General features: G+C 61.8%; 1 protein-coding gene across 1 annotated transcript in view; it reads right to left on the bottom strand.

Annotated features, from left to right (window-relative positions):
- Nucleotides 1-17,184, bottom strand: part of LOC144594437 (uncharacterized) — a 33,229-nt gene that overhangs the window by 6,285 nt on the left and 9,760 nt on the right. The window contains exons 4-6 of the mRNA XM_078400913.1: nucleotides 13,722-13,919; nucleotides 10,261-10,359; nucleotides 8,555-8,656 (exon numbers count right to left, since the gene is read on the bottom strand). Of these exons, the coding sequence (XP_078257039.1) occupies nucleotides 8,555-8,656; nucleotides 10,261-10,359; nucleotides 13,722-13,919 (399 nt within the window). The remainder of the gene's footprint in view (nucleotides 1-8,554; nucleotides 8,657-10,260; nucleotides 10,360-13,721; nucleotides 13,920-17,184) is intronic.

Here is a 17,184-nt window from a genome sequence, read left to right as displayed (position 1 = left end):
CCCCCCCGACACAGTCTACCCCACTACCCCCCGACACAGACTACCCCACTACCCCCCCCGACACAGACTACCCCCCCCCCGACACACACTACCCCCCCGACACACACTACCCCCCCCGACACAGACTACCCCCCCCGACAGACTACCCCCCGACAGACTACCCCCCCCGACACAGACTACCCCACTACCCCCCCGACACGGACCACCCCCCGACACAGACTACCCCACTACCCCCCCGACACAGACTACCCCACTACCCCCCCGACAGACTACCCCCCGACAGACTACCCCCCGACACAGACTACCCCCCGACACAGACTACCTCACTACCCCCCCGACACAGACTACCCCACTACCCCCCCGACAGACTACCCCCCGACACAGACTACCCCCCGACACAGACTACCACACTACCCCCCCGACACAGACTACCCCACTACCCCCCCGACACAGACTACTCCCCGACACAGACTACCCCACTACCCCCCCGACACAGACTACCCCCCCGACACAGACTACCCCTCCCGACACAGACTACCCCCCGACACAGACTACCCCACTACCCCCCGACTCAGACTACCCCCCGACACAGACTACCCCCCCGACACAGACTACCCCACTACCCCCCCGACAGACTACCCCACTGCCCCCCCGACACAGACTACCCCCACCGACAGACTACCCCCCGACAGACTACCCCACTACCCCCCCGACACAGACTACCCCCACTGACAGACTACCCCCCGACAGACTACCCCACTACCCCCCCGACACAGACTACCCCCCCGACACAGACTACCCCCCCGACACAGACTACCCCCCCGACACAGACTACTCCCCGACACAGACTACCCCACTACCCCCACCGACACAGACTACCCCCCCGACACAGACTACGCCACTATCCCCCCGACACAGACTACCCCACTACCCCCCCGACACAGACTACCCCACTACCCCCCCGACAGACTACCCCCCCGACACAGACTACCCCCCCGACACAGACTACCCCCCCAACACAGACTACCCCCCCGACACAGACTACCTCCCCGACACAGACTACCCCACTACCCCCCCGACACAGACTACCCCCCGACACAGACTACCCCCCGACACAGACTACCCCACTACCCCCCCGACAGACTACCCCCCGACACAGACTACCCCCCGACAGACTACCCCACTACCCCCCGACACAGACTACCACCCGACACAGACTACCCCACTACCCCCCCCCGACAGACTACCCCACTACCCCCCCGACACAGACTATCCCCCGACACAGACTACCCCCCCCGACACAGACTACCTCACTACCCCCCCGACACAGACTACCCCACTACCCCCCCGACATAGACTACCCCCCCGACACAGACTACCCCACTACCCCCCCCGACACAGACTACCCCCCCGACACAGACTACCCCCCCGACACAGACTACCCCCCGACAGACTACCCCCCGACACAGACTACCCCACTACCCCCCCGACACAGACTACCCCACTACCCCCCCGACAATCTACCCCCCCGACAGACTACCCCCCCTACACAGACTACCCCCCCGACAGACTACCCCACTACCCCCCCGACACAGACTACCCCACTACCCCCCCGACACAGACTACCCCACTACCCCCCGACACAGACTACCCCACTACCCCCCGACACAGACTACCCCACTAACCCACCGACACAGACTACCCCCCCCGACACAGACTACCCCACTACCCCCGACACAGACTACCCCCCAACACAGACTACCCCCCCGACACAGACTACCCCACTACCTCCCCGACACAGACTACCCCCCGACACAGACTACCCCACTACCCCCCCGGCACAGACTACCCCCCGACACAGACTACCCCACTACTCCCCCGACAGACTACCCCCCGACACAGACTACCTCACTACCCCCCCGACACAGACTACCCCACTACCCCCCCGACACAGACTACCCCCCCGACACAGACTACCCCACTACCCCGCCCGACACAGACTACTACCCGACACAGACTACCCCACTACCCCCCCGACACTGACTACCCCTCCCGACACAGACTACCCCCCCGACACAGACTACCCCACTACCTCCCCGACACAGACTACCCCCCGACACAGACTACCCCCCCGACACAGACTACCCCACTGCCCCCCCGACAGACTACCCCCACCGACAGACTACCCCCCGACAGACTACCCCACTACCACCCCGACACAGACTACCCCCCCGACACAGACTACTCCCCGACACAGACTACCCCACTACCCCCACCGACACAGACTACCCCCCCGACACAGACTACCCCACTACCCCCCCGACACAGACTACCCCACTACCCCCCCGACACAGACAACCCCACTACCCCCCCGACACAGACTACCCCCCCGACTCAGACTACCCCCCCGACACAGACTACCCCCCCGACACAGACTACCCCCCCGACACAGACTACCTCCCCGACACAGACTACCCCACTACCCCCCCGACAGACTACCCCCCGACAGACCACCCCCCGACACAGACTACCCCCCCGACACAGACTACCCCCCGACACAGACTACCCCCCGACAGACTACCCCACTACCCCCCCGACACAGACTACCCCCCGACACAGACTACCCCCCCCGACACAGACTACCCCACTACCCCCCCGACACAGACTACCCCACTACCCCCACGACATAGACTACCCCCCCGACACAGACTACCCCACTACCCCCCCGACACAGACTACCCCCCCGACAGACTACCCCCCGACACAGACTACCCCACTACCCCCCGAACACAGACTACCCCCCGACAGACTACCCCACTACCCCCCCGACACAGACTACCCCCCGACACAGACTACCCCCCCCGACAGACTTCCCCACTACCCCCCCGACACAGACTACCCCACTACCCCCCCCGACACAGACTACCCCTCTACCCCCCGACAGACTACCCCCCGACACAGACTACCCCCCGACACAGACTACCCCACTACCCCCCCGACACAGACTACCCCCCGACAGACTACCCCACTACCCCCCCGACAATCTACCCCCCCGACAGACTACCCCCCCGACACAGACTACCCCCCCGACAGACTACCCCCCGACACAGACTACCCCACTACCCCCCCGACACAGACTACCCCACTAACCCCCCCCGACAGACTACCCCACTACCCCCCGACACAGACTACCCCACTACCCCCCGACACAGACTACCCCCGTCACAGACTACCCCCCCCGACACAGACTACCCCCCCCGACACAGACTACCCCACTACCCCCCCGACACAGACTACCCCCCCCGACACAGACTACCCCCCCCAACACAGACTACCCCACTACCTCCCCGACACAGACTACCCCCCGATACAGACTACCCCCCCGACACAGACTACCCCACTACCCCCCCGGCACAGACTACCCCCCGACACAGACTACCCCACTACCCCCCGACAGACTACCCCACTACCCCCCCGACACAGACTACCCCACTACCCCCCCGACAGACTACCCCACTAACCCCCCGACACAGACTACCCCCCCGACACAGACTACCCCACTACCCCCTCGACACAGACTACCCCTCCGACACAAAATACCCCACTACCCCCCCGACACAGACTACCCCTCCGACACAGACTACCCCACTACCCCCCCGACACAGACTAACCCCGACACAGACTACCCCACTACCCCCCGACAGACAACCCCCCGACAGACTACCCCACTACCCCCCGACACAGACTACCCCACTACCCCCCCGACACAGACAACCCCCCGACACAGACAACCCCCCGACACAGACTACCCCACTACCCCCCGACAGACTACCCAACTACACCCCCGACACAGACTACCCCTCCGACACAAAATACCCCACTACCCCCCCGACAGACTACCCCCGACACAGACTACCCCCCGACACAGACTACCCCACTACCCCCCCCGACAGACTACCCCCCGACACAGTCTACCCCCCGACACAGACTACCCCCCCGACACAGACTACCCCACTACCCCCCCGACAGACTACCCCCCGACACAGACTACCCCCCGACACAGACTACCCCACTACCCCCCCGACACAGACTACCCCCCGACACAGACTACCCCACTACCCCCCCGACACAGACTACCCCACTATCCCCCCGACAGACTACCCCACTAACCCCCCGACACAGTCTACCCCCCCGACAGACTACCCCACTACCCCCCCGACACAGACTACCCCTCCGACACAAAATACCCCACTACCCCCCCGACACAGACTACCCCTCCGACACAGACTACCCCACTACCCCCCCGACACAGACTACCCCCGACACAGACTACCCCACTACCCCCCCGACAGACAACCCCCCGACAGACTACCCCACTACCCCCCGACACAGACTACCCCACTACCCCCCCGACACAGACTACCCGCCCCGACACAGACTACCCCACTACCCCCCCGACACAGACTACCCCACTACCCCCCCGACATAGACTACCCCCCCTACACAGACTACCCCACTACCCCCCCGACACAGACTACCCCCCCGACACAGACTACCCCCCCGACACAGACTACCCCCCCGACACAGACTACCCCCCGACACAGACTACCCCACTACCCCCCCGACACAGACTACCCCACTACCCCCCCGACAATCTACCCGCCCGACAGACTACCCCCCCGACAGACTACCCCCCGACACAGACTACCCCACTACCCCCCCGACACAGACTACCCCACTACCCCCCCGACACAGACTACCCCACTACCCCCCGACACAGACTACCCCACTACCCCCCGACACAGACTACCCCCGACACAGACTACCCCACTACCCCCCCGACAGACTACCCCCCCGACACAGACTACCCCCCCGACACAGACTACCCCACTACCCCCCCCGACAGACTACCCCCCCGACACAGACTACCCCACTACCCCCCGACACAGACTACCCCCCGACACAGACTACCCCCCCGACACAGACTACCCCACTACCTCCCCGACACAGACTACCCCCCGATACAGACTACCCCCCCGACACAGATAACCCCACTACCCCCCCGGCACAGACTACCCCCCGACACAGACTACCACACTACCCCCCCGACAGACTACCCCCCGACACAGACTACCTCACTACCCCCCCGACACAGACTACCCCACTACCCCCCCGACACAGACTACCCCCCCGACACAGACTACCCCACTACCCCCCCCGACACAGACTACTCCCCGACACAGACTACCCCACTACCCCCCCAACACTGACTACCCCCCCCGACACAGACTACCCCTCCCGACACAGATTACCCCCCCGACACAGACTACCCCACTACCTCCCCGACACAGACTACCCCCCGACACAGACTACCCCCCCGACACAGACTACCCCACTGCCCCCCCGACAGACTACCCCCCCGACACAGACTACCCCCACCGACAGACTACCCCCCGACAGACTACCCCACTACCACCCCGACACAGACTACCCCCCCGACACAGACTACTCCCCGACACAGACTACCCCACTACCCCCACCGACACAGACTACCCCCCCGACACAGACTACCCCACTACCCCCCCGACACAGACTACCCCACTACCCCCCGACACAGACAACCCCACTACCCCCCCGACACAGACTACCCCCCCGACACAGACTACCCCCCCGACACAGACTACCCCCCCGACACAGACTACCTCCCCGACACAGACTACCCCACTACCCCCCCGACACAGACTACCCCCCGACACAGACTACCCCTCGACACAGACTACCCCCCGACACAGACTACCCCCCGACACAGACTACCCCCCGACAGACTACCCCACTACCCCCCGACACAGACTACCCCCCGACACAGACTACCCCCCCCGACACAGACTACCCCACTACCCCCCCGACACAGACTACCCCACTACCCCCCCGACATAGACTACCCCCCCGACACAGACTACCCCACTACCCCCCCGACACAGACTACCCCCCCGACACAGACTACCCCACTACCCCCCGAACAGACTACACCCCGACAGACTACCCCACTACCCCCCCGACAGACTACCCCCCGACACAGACTACCCCACTACCCCCCCGACAGACTACCCCACTACCCCCCCGACACAGACTACCCCCCGACACAGACTACCCCCCGACACAGACTACCCCCCCCCGACAGACTTCCCCACTACCCCCCCGACACAGACTACCCCACTACCCCCCCCGACACAGACTACCCCTCTACCCCCCGACAGACTACCCCCCGACACAGACTACCCCCCGACACAGACTACCCCACTACCCCCCCGACACAGCCTACCCCCCGACAGACTACCCCACTACCCCCCCGACACAGACTACCCCACTACCCCCCCGACAAAGACTACCCCCCCGACAAAGACTACCCCCCGACACAGACTACCCCCCGACACAGACTACCCCACTACCCCCCCGACAGACTACCCCACTACCCCCCCGACAATCTACCCCCCCGACACAGACTACCCCCCGACACAGACTACCCCCCCGACAGACTACCCCCCGACACAGACTACCCCACTACCCCCCCGACACAGACTACCCCACTACCCCCCCGACACAGACTACCCCACTACCCCCCGACACAGACTACCCCACTACCCCCCGACACAGACTACCCCCGACACAGACTACCCCCCCCGACACAGACTACCCCCCCGACACAGACTACCCCACTACCCCCCCGACACAGACTACCCCCCCCGACACAGACTACCCCCCCCGACACAGACTACCCCACTACCTCCCCGACACAGACTACCCCCCGATACAGACTACCCCCCCGACACAGACTACCCCACTACCCCCCCGGCACAGACTACCCCCCGACACAGACTACCCCACTACCCCCCGACAGACTACCCCACTACCCCCCCGACACAGACTACCCCACTACCCCCCCGACAGACTACCCCACTAACCCCCCGACACAGACTACCCCCCCGACACAGACTACCCCACTACCCCCCGACACAGACTACCCCTCCGACACAAAATACCCCACTACCCCCCCGACACAGACTACCCCTCCGACACAGACTACCCCACTACCCCCCCGACACAGACTACCCCCGACACAGACTACCCCACTACCCCCCCGACAGACAACCCCCCGACAGACTACCCCACTACCCCCCCCCGACATAGACTACCCCCCGACATAGACTACCCCACTACCCCCCGACACAGACTACCCCCCCCGACAGACTACCCCCCCGACACAGACTACCCCACTACCCCCCGACACAGACTACCCCCCCAACACAGACTACCCCACTACCCCCCCGACACAGACTACCCCCCCGACATAGACTACCCCACTACCCCCCCGACAGACTACCTCCGACACAAAATACCCCACTACCCCCGACATAGACTACCCCCAGACACAGACTACCCCCCCCGACACAGCCTAACCCCCCCGACACAGACTACCCCCCCAACACATACTACCCCACTACCCCCAACACAGACTACCCCACTACCCCCCGACACAGACTACCCCGACAGACTACCCCCAACACAGACTACCCCACTACCCCCCCGACACAGACTACCCCACTACCCCCCGACACAGACTACCCCCCGACACAGACTACCCCACTACCCCCGACACAGACTACCCCCCGACACAGACTACCCCCCGACACAGACTACCCCACCGACAGACTACCCCCCGACACAGACTACCCCACTACCCCCCCGACACAGACTACCCCCCGACAGACTACCCCCCGACACAGACTACCCCACTACCCCCCGACACAGACTACCCCACTACCCCCCCGACACAGACTACCCCACTACCCCCCCGACACAGACTACCCCCCGACAGACTACCCCCCCGACACAGACTACCCCACTACCCCCCCCACAGACTACCCCCCGACACAGACTACCCCCCTGACACAGACTACCCCACCGACACAGACTACCCCCCGACACAGACTACCCCGCGACACAGACTACCCTACTACCCCCCGACACAGACTACCCCCCCAACACAGACTACCCCCCCGACAGACTACCCCACTACCCCCCCGACAGACTACCCCTCTACCCCCCCGACACAGACTACCCCACTACTCCCCCGACAGACTACCCCCCGACACAGACTACCCCACTACCCCCCGACAGACTACCCCACTACCCCCCCGACACAGCATACCCCCCGACACAGACTACACCCCTGACACAGACTACCCCACTACTCCCCTGACAGACTACCCCCCCACACAAACTACCCCCTGACAAAAACTACCCCGATATACAACCCCCACCCCCCCCTCCCGACACAAACTACCTCTGACATACCGGCCCCTGACCTCCCCCTCCTCAAAGTAGGTCTCCACACCTCCTCGACCCCACACACACTCCCCCCCCACACACCTACGCGTGCCCACCCCACACACCCAACACACACGACATAGCCCCCCGAGCTGGTGGGGATCCCCCTCTGACTGCCGCCCCACAGTGCCCCCCCAGGGTACGGAGCCCCCCTCCCCGCGCTCACCTGCAGGAAGTGGTGGCGGTAAGCCCCGTCTCTCACCATCTGCAGAACCAGGCGGCGGAACTGCAGCCGACACTGTTGCTCCTTCACCACCTCCCTTCTGGACTGGGGGACAGAGAGGTTATCACTCCCCATTCATTACCCCCCATCCCCAGCCTTTACCCCCCCTGCCGTTACCCCAACTCCCATCCCTTGCCCCCATCCCAGGCGTTATCACCCCGTCCACAGCCTTGAGCTCTCATCCCCAGTCGTTGTTTGTCACCTCAGCCAACAATGGACCATTCTACATCTCCACAACATCTCCTTTGATCTGCCATTTTCACACCTTCCCCTTCCATATCTCTAGACTCCCTCTCCCCAGACTCTGTCTGTTCCTTTTCTCGAAAGATGCTGCCGATCCCACTTGACAATTAAACCCTCTTGAGCCCCACCCTGTCCCTAATGGACCCTCCCCACCAGGTGGGGGTGTACGTGGGTGGGTGTGGGAGGGGTGTGTACAGTGTCGGGGTGGGGGGTGTACATGTGTGGAGGGGGGAGGGGTGTGTGTGGGGGGGAGGGGTGTGTACAGAGTCGGGGTGGGGGGGTTGAACGTGGATGGGGGGGGTGTTTACAGGGGAGGGGTGGGGTGTTTACAGGGTCGGGGTGGGGGGTGTAGGGCTCGTGGAGGGGGAGGGGTCTGTACAGGGTCGGGGTGGGGGGGTTGAATGTGGGTGGGGGGTGGGGTGTGTAGGGGTCGTGGGTGGGGGGGAGGGGTGTGTACAGGGTCGGGGTGTGTAGGGGTCGTGGGTGGGGGGGGAGGGGTGTGTACAGGGTCGGGGTGTGTAGGGGTCGTGGGTGGGGGGGAGGGGTGTGTACAGGGTCGTGGGGGGGTGGTTGAACTTGGGTGGGGGAGGGGTGTGTATAGGGTCGGGGGTTGAACGTGGGTGGGGGGAGGGTGTGTATAGGGTCAGGGTGGGGGGGATGGTGTGTACAGGGTCGGGGTGTGTAGGGGTCGTGGGTGGGGGGGGAGGGGTGTGTACAGGGTCGGGGAGGGGGTGTGTACAGGGTCGGGGTTGAACGTGGGTGGGGGGAGGGTGTGTATAGGGTCGGGGTGGGGGGGAGGGTGTGTACAGGGTCGGGGGCGAGAGGTGTGTACAGGGTGGGGGGGTGTACGGGTCGTGGGGGGGAGGGGTGTGTACAGGGATGGGGGGGTGTAGGGGTCGTGTGGGGGGGGGGAGCGGTGTGTACAGGGTCGGGGGAGAGGTGTGTACACGGTCGGGGGCGAGGGGTGTGTACAGGGTTGGGGTGGGGGGGTGTAGGGGTCATGGGTGGGGGGAGAGGTGCGTACAGGTTCAGGGTGGGGGGGGTGTAGAGGTCGTGGGTGGGGGAGGAGGAGTGTGTACAGGATGGGGGTGGGGGGTATAGGGGTCGTGGGTGGGGAGGAGGGGTGTGTACAGGGTCTGGGGGAGGGGTGTGTACAGGGTCGGGTGCAGGGGTGAACGTGGGTGGGTGGGGGTGTGTGTACAGGGTTGGGGTGGGGGGGTGTAGGGGTCGTGGGGGGGGAGTGGTGTGTACATGTCGGGGGGGTGTAGTGGTTGGGATGGGGGGGTGTGTACACGGTCTGGGTGCAGGGGTGAACGTGGGTGGGTGGGGGGGGGAGAGATGTGTACAGGGTCAGGGTGGGGAGGGGTATGTGGTGGGAGTGATGCTCGGGCTGGTCAGCTACTCACGGCCCGGGGGTGGGCTGCAGACTGCGGGGGGAAGTATTTGTCGAGTGTCTGCAGGATGTCCAACAGGCCGTGCTGCCTCACAAACATCTCCATCAGCAGCTGCATAGGGACAGAGGACACTCCGTCAGCCTCCCACCTCATCATTCACAAACATCATACACAGGGAACCGCACACAAAATACGGTACAAAATACAACGTGCTGGAAGAACTCAGTCGCTGTGGCGGGAGTGGACAGGCAGCATTTCTTGTTGGGACCAATCTTCAGACCTGTGACTTGCCAGGCTTTGTCCTGACCCCACCTCTGTTCCAACCTTTTCCAACAGTCTGAAGGGTCCCGACCCAAATCGTCGCCCGTCTGTGAGAGGTACAGACAGGGGTTTCTGCGGCAACAGGCGGGATTCGAGGATGGTGTGTTGCCTCCCTGGTGCCAGGATCCAGGATGTCACGGACAGAGTGCAGGAAATCCTCAAGGGTGAAGGTGAACAGCCAGAAGTGGTGGTGCATGTCGGCACAAACAACGTTGGGAAGAAGAGGAAAGAGATTCTGCAGCGTGATTCATTCCAAAGAGGAAGAAAGATTCTAAGGGGAGTAAGAGGCAACCGTGGCTGACAAGGGAAGTTAGGGATGGAATAAAATTAAAAGAAACGATGTATAACACAGCAAAGAGTAGCTGGAAGCCAGAGGATTGGGAACTTTCAAAGGACAACAGAAGGTAACAAAAAGGGCAATATGGGCTGAAAAGATGAAGTACAAGGGGAAGCTGGCCAAGAATATAAAGAAGGACAGTAAAAGCTTCTTTAGTTATGTTAAGAGAAAAAGAGTAGCAAAGTCAAATGTGGGTCCCTTGAAGGCAGAAACAGGTGAGATTATTATGGGTAACAAGGAAATGGCAGAAGCCTTGAACGGGTACTTCGGATCTGTCTTCACTCAGGAAGACACAAACAATCTCCCAGATGTACTAGAGGATATAAGGAGACAGAGGAACTGAAAGAAATTTGCATTAGGTGAGAAATAGTATTGGGTAGACTGATGGGACTGAAGGTTGATAAATCCCCAGGGCTGATGGTCTGCATCCCAGGGTAGTGGAAAGATGCTGGAGTCAATTATTAAAGAGGTAATAACGCCACATTTGGATAGCAGTAAAAGGATTGGTCCAAGTCAGCATGGATTCACGAAGGGGAAATCCTGCTTGACTAATCTTCTGGAATTTTTTGAGGGTGTGACAAGTAAAATGGATGAAGGAGTCAGTGAATGTAGTTTTGAGGATGCAGGGTAACTTGGACAGGTTGGGTGATGGGGCAGATGAATGGCAGATGCAGTTTAATGTGGATAAATATGAGATTATCCAAATTTGGTGGCAAGAACAGGAAGGCAGATTATTATCTGAATGGTGTCAAATTAGGAAAAGGGGAAGTACAACGGGATCTGGGTGCCCTAGTGCATCAGTCACTGAAAGCTAGCATGCAGGTACAACAGGTAGTGAAGAAAGCTAAAGGCATGTTGCCCATAACAAGTGGAATTAGGTATATGAGCAAAGAGGTCCTATACAGGGCTCTAGTGAGACCACACCTGGAATATTGTGTGCAGTTTTGGTATCCTAATTTAAGTATGGACATTCTTGCTATTGAGGGAGTGCAGCGTAGGTTCACTAGGTTAATTCCTGGGATGGCGGGACTGTCATATGTTGAAAGACTGGAGCGACTGGGCTTGTATACACTCGAATTTAGAAGAATGAGAGGGGATCTTATTGAAACATATAAGATTATTAAGGAATTGGACACGCTAGAGGCAGAAAACATGTTCCCGATGTTGGGGGAGTCCAGAACCAGGGGTCACAGTTTAAGAATAGGGCATTTAGAACAGAGATGAGGCCATTTAGAATGGAGATGAGGAAGAACTTTTTCACCCAGTGAGTTGTGAATCTGTGGAATTCTCTGCCTCAGAAGGCAGTGGAGGCCAATTCTCTGGATGTTTTCAAGAGAGTTAGATAAAGTTCTTAAAGATAGCGGAGTCAAGGGATATGGGGAGAAAGCAGGAACAGGGTATTGATTGGGGATGTTCATGACATGATCACAATGAATGACTGTGCCAGCGAAGGGCCGAATGGCCTCCTTCTACACCTATTGTCTATTGTATCTGGACTTACTGAAAGCCTTTGATCAGGTCCCACACAGATTAGTGGGCAAAATTAGAGCACATGGTATTGGAGGTCGAGTATTGACATGGGTTGGCAGACAGGAAGCAAAGAGTAGGAATATACGGGTCCTTTTCAGAATGGCAGGCAGTGGCGAGTGGAGTGCCGCAAGGCTCGGTGCCCCCACCTCCAAAACCGCAGCTATTTACAATATACATTAATGGCTTAGATGATGGGATTAAAAGTAACATGAGCAAATTTGCAGGTGACACAAAGCTGGGTGGCAGTGTGAACTGTGATGAGGATGCTAGGAGGTTGCAGGGTGACTCAGACAGGTTGAGTGAGTGGGCAGATGCATGGCAGGTGCAGTATAATGTAGATAAATATGAGGTTATCCACTTTGGCGGCAGGAACAAAGAGGCAGATTATTATCTCAATGGTGTCTGGCTCGAAGGGCCGAATGGCATACTCCTGCACCTATTGTCTATTGTGTCAGATTAGGAAAAAGGGAAGTGCAACGAGACCTGGGTGTCCTTGTACACCAGTCACTGAAAGTAAACATGCAGGCAGTGAAGAAAGCTAATGGCATGTTGGCCTTCATAACAAGAGGATTTGAGCATCGGAGTAAAGAGGTCTTCCTGCAGTTGTACACGGCCCTGGTGAAACCACATCTGGAGTATTGTGTGCAGTTTTGGTCTCCTAATTTGAGGAAGGACATCCTTGATATTGACGCAGTGCAGCATAGGTTCACAAGGTTAATCCCCAGGACGGCGGGTCTGTCATATGAGGAACGATTGGAAAGACTGGGCTTGTATTCACTGGAATTTAGAAGGATGAGAGGGGATCGTTTAGAAACGTATATAATTATAAAAGGACTGGACAAGCTAGATGCAGGAAAAATGTTCCCAATGTTGGGGGAGTCCAGAACCAGGGCCACAGTCTAAGAATAAAGGGGAGGTCATTTAAAACTGAGATGAGGAAAAAACTTTTTGTGAATTTGTGGAATTCTCTGCCACAGAAGGCAGTGAAGGCCAATTCACAGGATGAATTTAAAAGAGAGTTAGATAGAGCTCTGGGGGCTAGCGGAATCCAGGGATATGGGGAGAAGGCAGGCACGGGTTACTGATTGTGGATGATCAGCCATGATCACAATCAAAGGCGGTGCCGGCTCGAAGGGCCAAATGGCCTCCTGCACCTATTTTCTATGTTTCTGTCCATCCCCACACCCCACCCTGTTCCACCTCCCTGCTCTCCGCACCCCACCCTCTCCCCGTTCCCCACCCTCTGCCCACCCTCTTGCCGGGCACAGGCAGCAGCTGAAAATACCTTGGCCTTGAAGGCAAGGGTGAGCTTGAGGTAGTGTTGGTAAGTGAGGAGGCTTGACGCCTGTTGCCAAACCATCTCCACAAAGTCCACCACCCTCCCGTAGTGGTCGGCATGGCGACCGCTCACCACGCTCCTCAGCGCCGCGCTGGTGACACGAAGCGGCAGATCTCCCTCCTCAGCCATGAGGCCGTCACATCCCTGCAGGCAGCCTGTGGAAGGGCAGATGTCAGAACCCTCACCCCCACCTAAACTGTACCCCTATCGTGCAGCTAATAGGAGAGGGCAGACGTCAGAACCCTCACCCCCACCTAAACTGCACCTCCATGATTTGCTCCTCCCTCCCCTCTCAACCCCTCACTTCCTCCAGTGGAGACCCCCACGTGGGGCAGCCTGTAGGGGAGGGCAGTTAGACCCCTCACCCCCACCTCCATGGGTCATGAGGCTACACTCCCACCACCCCTCCTTCGTTCCAAGTGCAGCCTCACCTCCCCCTCACCACTCTACCCCCCTGTCCCATCTTCCAAACCGCACAACCACTCCCCTCACCCCAGACATTCATCCCTCACCGCAATCCCACGCCTTCCCTCCCCTCTCAACCCCTCACTTCCCCACATCAACCACTCCCAACCTCTGAGCCGCCATTTCCCCACCCTCCCCCTCCCCATCTCTCCTCTGCATTTAGAAGGAGGAAGAGGGGATTTCTTATAGAAACAAATACAATTCTCAAAGGATTGGACAGGTTGGGGGAGTCCAGAACCAAGGGTCGCAGTATATATAACAATAAAGGGGAGGCCATTTAGGACAGAGATGAGGGGAAACGTTTTCATCCAGAGTTGTGAATCTGTGGGATTCTCTGCGAGACGGCAGTGGTGGCCGCTTCACTGGGTGTGTTCAAGATCCTCAGTCCTCACTCCCACCTCTTCTACTCATCTCACCCCTTTCAACCCCACGGGCTCGGGCTCGGGCCCGTCCCCCGGCCCCACTCACACGGCTCCAGCTCCAGCTCCAGGCTGCGCCGCTGCGGTTCCACGCTCTGAGTGAGCGGCCGGATGCATACGTCACCCCGTGGGAGGGGCCAGACGCGGCGCTGCATCATGTGGGCCAGATGCGGCGCTGGGAGGGGGCTTGACCGGATGTGGAGCCCCGCATCACCACGGGATTGGCTGATACACAGAACACGTGCCCCGATTGGCCGCGACTTCTGCGCCTATTGGTGGAGCTGGCTGTCTGTCAGCGGAACCCGCGTCGCAGGGGCACGATCCCTCACTCCCCCGCGTCGCCCACACCCCCAGCGTCGCCCCTCACCCACACCCCCACCCCCAGCGCCGACCCCCACCCCCAGCGTCGCCCCTCACCCACACCCCCACCCCCAGCACCGCCCCTCACCCCCAGCACCGCCCCTCACCCCCACCCCCAGCACCGCCCCTCACCCCCACCCCCAGCACCGCCCCTCACCCCCAGCACCGCCCCTCACCCCCACCCCCAGCACCGCCCCTCACCCCCACCCCCAGCACCGCCCCTCACCCCCAGCACCGCCCCTCACCCCCAGCACCGCCCCCACCCCCGGAACCGCCCCTCACCCCCACCCCCAGCACCGCCCCTCACCCCCACCCCCAGCACCGCCCCTCACCCCCACCCCCAGCACCGCCCCTCACCCCCACCCCCAGCACCGCCCCTCACCCCCACCCCCAGCACCGCCCCTCACCCCCACCCCCAGCACCGCCCCTCACCCCCACCCCCAGCACCGCCCCTCACCCCCACCCCCAGCACCGCCCCTCACCCCCACCCCCAGCACCGCCCCTCACCCCCACCCCCAGCACCGCCCCTCACCCCCAGCACCGCCCCTCACCCCCACCACCGCCCCTCACCCCCAGCACCGCCCCTCACCCCCAGCACCGCCCCTCACCCCCAGCACCGCCCCTCACCCCCAGCACCGCCCCTCACCCCCACCACCGCCCCTCACCCCCAGCACCGCCCCTCACCCCCACCCCCAGCACCGCCCCTCACCCCCACCCCCAGCACCGCCCCTCACCCCCACCCCCAGCACCGCCCCTCACCCCCACCCCCAGCACCGCCCCTCACCCCCACCCCCAGCACCGCCCCTCACCCCCAGCACCGCCCCTCACCCCCACCACCGCCCCTCACCCCCAGCACCGCCCCTCACCCCCAGCACCGCCCCTCACCCCCACCCCCAGCACCGCCCCTCACCCCCACCCCCAGCACCGCCCCTCACCCCCAGCACCGCCCCTCACCCCCAGCACCGCCCCTCACCCCCAGCACCGCCCCTCACCCCCACCACCGCCCCTCACCCCCAGCACCGCCCCTCACCCCCACCCCCAGCACCGCCCCTCACCCCCACCCCCAGCACCGCCCCTCACCCCCACCCCCAGCACCGCCCCTCACCCCCACCCCCAGCACCGCCCCTCACCCCCAGCACCGCCCCTCACCCCCACCACCGCCCCTCACCCCCAGCACCGCCCCCACCTCCAGCACCGCCCCTCACCCCCAGCACCGCCCCTCACCCCCACCCCCAGCACCGCCCCTCACCCCCACCACCGCCCCTCACCCCCAGCACCGCCCCTCACCCCCACCCCCAGCACCGCCCCTCACCCCCACCCCCAGCACCGCCCCTCACCCCCACCCCCAGCACCGCCCCTCACCCCCACCCCCAGCACCGCCCCTCACCCCCACCCCCAGCACCGCCCCTCACCCCCACCCCCAGCACCGCCCCTCACCCCCACCCCCAGCACCGCCCCTCACCCCCACCCCCAGCACCGCCCCTCACCCCCACCCCCAGCACCGCCCCTCACCCCCACCACCGCCCCTCACCCCCAGCACCGCCCCTCACCCCCACCCCCCCTCCAGCACCGCCCCCACCCGCAGCACCGCCCCTCACCCCCAGCACCGCCCCTCACCCCCAGCACCGCCCCCCACCCCAGCACCGCCCCTCACCCCCAGCACCGCCCCCACCCCCAGCACCGCCCCCCACCCCCAGCACCGCCCCTCACCCCCCCCAGCACCGCCCCCACCCCCAGCGCCTCCCCTCACCCCCCAACGTCCTCACCCAAATATACTAGAGCAGCAAGATTGAACATTTGACTCTAAAAACCGTCGTTCGTCATGGGTAAATTATAGCGCCATTTTAGGAAGCAGATTCTGTGTGCTAGACTGGGCAGTGTCACAACTCTGCAATTTCTTCATATATAAAATGTTTGCAAACAATTATTTGTGTTCAACTTCTTGGATAAGTTGACATTTATAACTATTTCTTGAAGAGTTGCTGCTTTGTGGTCTTTAAACTTTGGATGTTACTGATTGAATATTTGCACTAGAGATCCACTCTGTATCAGGCCAATTGATCATATTTAGATGTCCTCATTCTTCAGGAAACGGGGCTTCCCCTCTTCCATTATAGATGAGGCTCTCACTAGGGTCTCTTCTACATCCCGCAGCTCCGCTCTTG

Source organism: Rhinoraja longicauda, chromosome 6, assembly GCF_053455715.1.
Source record: "Rhinoraja longicauda isolate Sanriku21f chromosome 6, sRhiLon1.1, whole genome shotgun sequence".
NCBI classification, from domain to species: Eukaryota; Metazoa; Chordata; class Chondrichthyes; order Rajiformes; family Arhynchobatidae; genus Rhinoraja; species Rhinoraja longicauda.
Note: the sequence above shows the minus strand (reverse complement) of the source record. Positions and strands in the feature narration are given on the sequence as shown.